The 8,483-nt window shown below is 49.9% G+C and overlaps 1 protein-coding gene across 1 annotated transcript in view; it reads left to right on the top strand.

Annotated features, from left to right (window-relative positions):
- Positions 1-76: 76 nt before the first annotated feature.
- The window catches only part of CIROZ (ciliated left-right organizer protein containing ZP-N domains), a 24,576-nt gene continuing 16,169 nt past the window's right edge, over positions 77-8,483 (top strand). Inside the window, exons 1-3 of the mRNA XM_017887920.1 lie at positions 77-190; positions 3,970-4,094; positions 6,171-6,314. Coding sequence (XP_017743409.1) covers positions 118-190; positions 3,970-4,094; positions 6,171-6,314 — 342 coding nt within the window. The 5' untranslated portion in view covers positions 77-117. The remainder of the gene's footprint in view (positions 191-3,969; positions 4,095-6,170; positions 6,315-8,483) is intronic.

Here is an 8,483-nt window from a genome sequence, read left to right as displayed (position 1 = left end):
CCTTCTCCCTCCTTCTCCCCTCCTCCCTCTCCCCCTCTCTCCCTCCCTCCCTTCCTTCCTTCCTTCTCAGAAGCATCTTCTTGTTGGACAGACACAGTCGAGTGTTTCTCAGACTACATGACCCTGTGGATCCCGAGGAGCCACGTGGAGGGGCTGAGGCTGTGGCTGGCCAGGACCTTGCACTTGCCAGGTAAGAGGCAGTTGGTGGCTGGGCGGGGTCTTTGCTGGGGCTTTTGTGTTGCCTTCCCCTGCCTGCAGTGCTCCTCCCCCATGGCTCTTGCAGGTTCCTGGGCATCATTCAAATCTCTGCTCAAAGGCCACCTCCCCCTGCAGCCCTTCTAGGCTCTCTAAAGTCGTCCACGCCCACCCCAGTCATAATCCTGGCACTCCTCACTAGTAAGATGATCTCCTGCCGTTGTTCCCAAGCTTGTGATCTACACCCCTCTTCCCAACAGAAGGCTGCGCTGTGAGGGCACGGCCTACGTGCTTTTTGTTTACAGCTGCGTCTTCAGAATCCAGAACACTGCCTTGTGCTTAGAAGAGTCCCAATAAATATTTGTTGAATGAACAAGTGGCCCAAAGCCCTGGAAGAAGCGCCCATCTGGTGCCGATATGCTCCAAAATCGAAATCACTCTGCAAAAGTGGAAGTGAGACTAAAGGGGTGATTCTCACACAAAATGGGAGGCCATCACGTGCTTGGTGGGGGAAGAGCGCACCTAAAATAGCAAAAAACAAGGGCATAGTGTCACTTCCAGAAACCTTTCTGCCATGAGCTTTCCAACAGAAGAAGTAGGAAAGTGTTGGATGGCATCAGGGTACCTGGAACCTTCTGGAAGGAACACGAGTAGCGAGAGGAGCAAACAGCTTGCTTCCCTCCATGCTCTCCATCTCAGTGGCTGCAAAGCGAGGCCCCAGGTTCCTCCTCTCTTTTGCACAGAATAATAGATATTGAGGAGGGAGGCTTTCCAATCTCTCCCGAAGTCTAGGAAAACCTCCCAGAGACCCTGCTCATTCTGGAAATTCCTAAAGCACCTTCTGGGACCGGTAGGGCCTAAATCTGCCCGGGGAGGGCCAACCACCCATTGGCCAGCCATTGGCCAGCCAGCCCAGGAGGCCTTGGGAGAGACATTTGTGTATTAAAAGGCCACTTTTCCAGGAGAAAAGCTGTGGATACATTAAGCTGTCGCCTGTTCTTTGGAGAGCCATTATTAATGGAAAACAATAGATTAATAGTTTTAAAACGCTTGTTCAATAAGTAATTTTTATGGCTCTGGATAGAGCCCATTAAACATTTCTGTGTGTTATTATAAAGAAGTTTTAAGCGTAAAATCATAAAGCCAATAATCAGAGAATTAGTCACAGCGGCCAGCCACAGGCCATTAGTTTTAGGCGCTGTCAGAGCCACCTGTAGCTTTTGAGGGAGAGTTTTCATTTCGCGCGGCAGCGCCAGGTGGGGATGGAGAAATGATGGTGCCTGCTGCCTTCCATAAACTTGAGGGGACAGCAAGCAGGTGTGAGCAGCAGGGTGCCAGGCAAATATTTACAAAGTGCAAACGTGAATGCAAAACTAAAACGATCCAGGTCAATTTGCACATCCAGCTCAGACACTTTATTTCCCCAGCGAGCTACCTTTCACAGCCTTCCTCCGCCAGAGGCACGGCCTTGATCTCTTGCTAAAGATAGCGGTGGAAGCTGCGTGCTTTTGAAAGGAAAGCATGTCACCAGAGAATCCCACGTAGAAAGGCTGCCAGAGCTGTTTTCTGGAATAGCGTATTCATCTGCCGTCAAATGCACAATCGAGTCAAGCGTTTGAAAGTGAAACTGTGAGATTTAAAAATGCTTTAAAAATAATCATGACAAAAGCAATACAAGATAATTACAGAAACTAGAGGCAATCCAAAGGAGATAATCAAAACTGCTTATAATCCCTCTACCCAGAGATAGCCCCCTTTATTTTTCACTCATTCAACAACTACTTATCTATTTATTTATTTTTTGAGACGGAGTCTCACTTTGTTGCCCAGGCTGGAGTGCAGTGATGCAGTCTCAGCTCACTGCAACCTCTGTCCCCCGGGTTCAAGCAATTCTTCTGCTTCAGCCTCTGGAGTAGCTGGGACTACAGGTGGCCCCCACTGTGCCAAACGAATTTTTGTATTTTTATTTCTATTTATTTATTTTTTTGAGACAGAGTCTCACTTTGTTGCCCAGGCTGGAGTGCAGTGGTGTGACCTTGGCTCACTGCAACCTCTGCCACCTAGGTTCAAGTGATTCTCCTGCCTCAGCCTCCCGAGTAGCTGAGACTACAGGTGCCTGCCACCACTCCCAGCTAATTTTTTTGTATTTTTAGTAGAGACAGGGTTTCACCATGTTGGCCAGACTGGTCTTGAACTCCTGGCCTCAAGTGATCCACTCACCTTGGCCTCCCAAAGTGCAGCGATTACAGGTGTGAGCTACCGTGCCCAGCCTCATTCAACAACTATTTATTGAGAACCTTCTGTGTGCCAGAAATAACTTGAGGCACTAAAGATGCAGCAATGAACAAAACAGACAAATACCCGTAGCCACATGGAGCTGACTTTTTTTTTTTTTGAGATGGAGTCTCGCTCTGTTGCCCAGGTTGGAGTGCAGTGCCACGATCTCGGCTCACTGCAAGCTTCACCTCCTGGGTTCATGCCATTCTCCTGTCTCAGCCTCCCGAGTAGCTGGGACTACAGGTGCCCGCCACCACGCCTGGCTAATTTTTTGTATTTTAGTAGAGACAGGGTTTCACCGTGTTAGCCAGGATGGTCTTGATCTCCTGACCTCATGATCCGCCCGCCTCGGCCTCCCAAAGTGCTGGGATTACAGGCGTGAGCCAGCCGGAGCTGACATTTGACTAGACGGCAATAAACAATAAACATAACAAATAAGCCAGTAAGATTGTCGGTTAGAAGACAATGAGTGTGCAGAAAAGGGTGAAGGAGGCAGGATGGGGGAGTGTTAACTGGGTAGTTACGGTGGGCTTCCTGGAGAAGGCGACATTTGCACAAGGACTGAAAGGAGGTAGGGGAGTCAGCCATGCGCATATCTGGCAGAAGAGAGTTCCAGGCAGAGGGCACAGCCAGTGCAAAGGCCCTGAGGCAGGAGTGGGCCTGGGATGATTGAGAAATAGCAGTGGGTCTGGTGTGGTTGGAGCAGAGGGAGGGAGGGGAAGAGAAGTGGGAAGAAGGGTCGGAGAGCTGAGGGCAAGTCACGTGAGGCTTTCACGGGTTTTGTTTTTTTACTCAATGGAGTTTTTTATTTTTTGTTTTTGTTTTTTTTCTGGGACAGTGTCTCACTCCATCACCTAGGCTGGAGTGCAGTGGCACAATCTTGGCTCACTGCAGCCTCCGCCTTCCAGGTTCAAGTCATTCTCATGCCTCAGCCTCCCAAGTAGCTGGAATTACAGGCGTGTGCCACCACACCTGACTAATTTTTGTAATTTTAGTAGAGATGGGGTTTCGCCATGTTGGCCAGGCTGGTCTCAAACTCCTGAGCTCAGGTGATCCTCCCACCTCAGCCTCCCAAAGTGCTGGGATTACAGGTGTGAGCCACCACACCTGGCTGGCAGTGAGGAGGTCTGAGCAGAGGAGAGACACAATCTGCCTACATTTTGAACAGGATCCTGCGGGCTACTGCATGGAATATTCACAACAGGGGCAAAGGAGGAAGCTGGGGGACATGGGAGAAGGCAGCAGCAGTGACACAAGCTGAGGATTCGTGTGGGGAGACGGGGTCGGATTCTGGATACACCTTGACTGAAGAACCATCGGGCTTTCCTGTTGGTATATGCCTTTTCAGACTTTTAAAAATTACTGCTATTTTTATCCCCTCCAGGTAAGAAGCTTCCAGGCAGAGCAGTTTCTACCTGCGAGTCTGATATTTCTGACCCTGCCAGAGAAGCCACCTTCACAGGCTCAACCCACGTTTCTGTCCCTTTCTCATTCTAGGCACCTGGAGGGCCCCTAACCACCTGGATTCTTCTCTTGCTAAATGTGGCTACTTCCTGCATCCGGCTTCAGATGGTGACTTCTTTTTTCGAGTTCAATACTCGGCCTGCTTTGTGCAGAAAGAGGTGGGTTTGGGAAATTTTTTTTTTTTTAAGGGAGATTTAAGGAGCTAAGCCTGAGCTCAGATGTCAAGTAAGGAGACACTGCACCATTATTCCTCTGTAGAAACTGAGCTGAGGGAGACCAGAAATCTCTGCCTTCATGGAGTTTATGGGCATATATATTAAAAGGCCGCCCAACTCAGATGCTGCCTCATCCAGGCAGTCCTCCTGAGAATCCCCCCTTCTCTGTGCAGTGGACTTGCTTCTGTCATTGCCAACACTGACTCACAATGTGCCCACTGACACACCATCTCCTGCTGGACCTGGAGTCTCTGGGGTGAGGCAGTCACACCCACAGGCTTGCCTCAGGGCCTGGCACACAGTAGGTACTCAGTAAGTGCTTAACGAAGTGAATAAATGGTGCTGAGGAGTTGCAAAGGCTGACTGACAGCCCTTACTTGCACAGGCCGGTTATGGGTTCACGAGACCACGTGATTCTAAAACTTACAGAAGTAAGATATTTTTGTATTTTTTTTCCTTTCTGTTTTTTGAGACGGAGCCTCGCTCTCTTGCCCAGGCTGGAGTGCAGTGGTACAATCTCGGCTCACTGCAATTTCCACCTCCCAGGTTCGAGTGATTCCCCTGCCTCAGCCTCCCAAGTAGCTGGGACTACTTGGTAAAGACGGGGTTTCACCCTGTTGGCCAGGCTGGTCTTGAGCTTCTGACCTCAAGTGATCCACCCACCTCGGCCCCCAGAGTAGCTGGGACTACAGGCATGCACCGCTATGCCCAGATAATTTTTGTACTTTTTGTAGAAGATGGGGTTTCACCATGTTGCCCAGGCTGGTCTGGAATTCCCAGGCTCAAGCCATCCTCCCACCTCGGTGTCCCAATGTGTTGAGATGGTGGGAATGAGCCTCAGTGCCAGGATTCTTGTTACTTAAATTTCACGCCAGGGGTCCTGCAAGGGGACGACCAGCCCCACAGATTGGCTCACAGTTTTTTTTTTCTTGTCTTCTCCTCACCTCCACTTCCCCTTTCCATTTCTTTGTGCTCCCTTCCTTGACCCAGCCCAGAGTTTTTCCCGAGTGGGTCGGTGGTCTGGAGTGGGGGAAGGAATTTTGGGAACTACCCTGCTCCTCCTCTTTCTCTTCCTCTCTGTGGTCACCCTTCTCTGACAGCCCCGTCAATACCCGCCCTTCTCAGGCCCCACCGCAAAGCTTAGACTTGGGTTCTTCTTGTGTGGCTGAATGAGGGCAGTCTGGGAGGGGTGGAGGGACCCATTGGTTTGACATCTTTGAAGTCTGCCTTGTACTGGAATGAGCTAGACCAGCTCTCGTGTCTAGTCTCAGCAATGGCCACATGCCTTTGGCTTAGTCATTTACCTTCTCTAAGCCTCAACTGCCTCATCTGTAAAATGAGAATTTTTTGTCTCGAAAGCCCAGCCTTGGCCGGGCTTGGTGGCTCACGCCTGTAATCCCAGCACTTTGGGAGGCCAAGATGAGCGGATCACTTGAGGCCAGGAGTTCGAGACCAGCCTGGCCAACATGGTGAAACCCTGTCTCTACTAAAAATAGAAAAATTAGATGGGCATGATGGTGTATGCCTGTCATTCCAGCTACTTGGGAGGCTGAGGCATGAGAATCGCTTGAACCTGGGAGGTGGAGGTTGCAGTGAGTGGAGATCACACCACTCCACTCCAGCCTAGGTGACTGAGTGAGACTCTGTCTCAAAAACAAAAAACAGCCCAACCTTATGAGACATTGGTGGGCATCAAAGGAGATAAAGTGTGTTTGTCAACTATCAAGGGACATTGGGATGCAAGTTCTTATTCTGTCTGACTAGGTTTGACCTTCCCAAAACCCACAAATGTTCCCTGGCCTGGAGGGCTTCCTTGGTAGGGGCTGAGCTTCCAGAGCCAGACCCAGGCTCCGAGTTGCTGTCGACCCTGGTTTCATTTCCCATCCCTCTTCCACAAGCCCACCTTCTAGCAGGTTCATGGTATCCTATTTGCTGTGAACAGGGACTGACCTATAATTGCAGCCTACTAACTGTATTTTCCTCTCTCATTTGCACACATGAATTTTGCCCTACTTCCAGAAAGCAAATTACAGGCTGGAAATCAGAATATTTCAGAAAGGGGTGACAAGGTTGGAGCGGAGTGATCGATACATAATGAAGTGTCCAATGCTAAGGTCAAGACTGGGCCAGGAAAGCGTCCACTGTGGGCCCATGTTCATCCAGGTAATGGGTTCAGAGGGTCTGGGAGGTGGCAGAGGGGCCTCCCAGGCTGGGCATCTCTCTAAAGGCCAAGGCAGGTGGTCCTGGCCCCTGCACTGCAGAATGTGGCCCAGAGAGACTGGTGGTAGCTGCAGATGCAGTATGGCATCGTTCTTCTAGACATCCCTGGGTACTGGCTGGGTGCTAAGTCTCCTGGGTTTGGTTCTGAGCAAGGAGGGGTGAGATGGGAGGGGAGGGGGAGATTAAAGCTGTCTGACCTCGGGTTCTGGATTTCCCATCTTGGCTGGCTCAGGGGGTCACTTGGGTTTCACCAAAGCTGCAAAATTGCATCTTTGTATCCTTTCTCTCTGGATTGAAAAAATTGGCTAGTTTGAATGTTTTTTTTTTTGGACCTGGGTAATGTCAAAGAGTTATAGACCCCAGGTACGATCAGGTGCAATGTCTACATTTTAAGCATCAGGGAAGAAAGGTTGAGCCCCAGATCCAATTGTGAGCTCTTTCATGGCTGTGTGCGCTCCTTGAATTCAAGTTTCTCTCTAGCTCTCATCAGCGGGACACCTCTGTAAGCTAAACAAGATTTGGATGGGAGTGGGGAGGGCTAGAAACCCAAACATCTATAGGGACCAAACCCGCCACAGAAATGAGCATGCTGGACTGAAGAGGAGGCAGTAAAGACTTGTACTCATTCCTTCATTTAATCAGCTGTGTTGTTGTTGTTTTGTTGTTGTTGTTGTTGTTGTTTTTTGTTTTTTTTTTTTTTTGAGATGGAGTCTCGCTCTGTTGCCCAGGCTGGAGCGCAATGGTGTGATCTTGGCTCTCTGCAACCTCTGCCTCCCAGGTTCAAGCGATTCTCCTGCCTCAGCCTCCCAAGTAGCTGGAATTACAGGTGTCTGCCACCATGCCTAACAAATTTTGTATTTTTAGTAGAGACGGAGTTTCACCATGTTGGCCAGGCTGGTCTCGAACTCCTGACCTCAGATGATCCACACGCCCCAGCCTCCCAAAGTGCTGGGATTACAGGTGTGAGCCACTGCGCCCAGCCTGTTTTTTTAAAGAGACAGGATCTTGCTCTGTCATGCAGACTCACTGCAGCCTTGACCTCCTGAGCTTAAGGGATCCTCCCACTTCAGCCTCCCGAGTAGCTGGGACTATAGGCATATAACACCATGCCCAGCTAATGTTTAAATTTTTTTGTAGCGATGGAGACTCACTGTGTTGCCCAGGCTGGTCTCAAACTCCTGGCTTCAAGCAATCCTCTCACCTTGGCCTCTCAAAGCCCTGGGATTATAGGCGTGGGCCACGACGCCTGGCCTAGCAAACACTTATATATGGCTCATTCTGTGCTGGGCACCATTCTACTCACTTTGCAAATATTAACTCATCTCACCTTCACAGTGATTCTGTGTAGTTGGTTCTATATTGATCCCCATTCTGCAGGTGAGAGAACTAAGCAGAGAGAGATTAGGAGACTTGCCAGCTGGTAGCAACAGAGCTGGGCTTTGAGCCAGGCCACATGGTAGGGGCTGGGGCATGCTGGAACAGGCACAACCTGCGGTCCTGGCCCCCTACCGAGGGAGCTGAGGCTGGACTCCACTCCAGCCCCATTTTGCCAGATTTTCCAACATTTCAAGATAAACTAGAAGTCTATAATTGTATGTGAAATCCTCTCATTTAAAAAAGTTCAGTTTTTTTTGTTTATTTTTTGAGACGGAGTCTCTCGCTATTGCCCAAACTGGAGTGCAGTGGCCGGATCTCAGCTCAGTGCAAGCTCCGCCTTTCAGGTTCACGCCATTCTCCTGCCTCAGCCTTCCGAGTAGCTGGGACTACAGGCGCCCGCCACGTCGCCCGGCTAGTTTTTTGGATTTTTTTTTTTAGTAGAGACGGGGTTTCACTGGGTTAGCCAGGATGGTCTCAATCTCCTGACCTTGTGATCCGCCTGTCTCGGCCTCCCAAAGTGCTAGGATTAACAGGCTTGCGCCACCGCGCCCGGCCTTTTTTTTTTTTTTTTTTTGAGATGGACTCTCCTTCTGTCACCCAGGCTGGAGTGCAGTGGCATGATCTTGGCTCACTGCAACTTTCGCCTCCAGGGTTCAAGTGATTCTCCTGCCTCAGCCTCACGAGTAGCTGGAATTATAGGCATGCATCACCATACTCGGCTAATTTTTTTTTTTT

The sequence above is a fragment of the Rhinopithecus bieti genome, unplaced genomic scaffold (assembly GCF_001698545.2).
Source record: "Rhinopithecus bieti isolate Rb0 unplaced genomic scaffold, ASM169854v2 scaffold_16234, whole genome shotgun sequence".
Taxonomy (NCBI): Eukaryota; Metazoa; Chordata; class Mammalia; order Primates; family Cercopithecidae; genus Rhinopithecus; species Rhinopithecus bieti.
The sequence above is the reverse complement of the archived record's forward strand: the minus strand, read 5'-3'. Positions and strand labels throughout refer to the sequence as shown.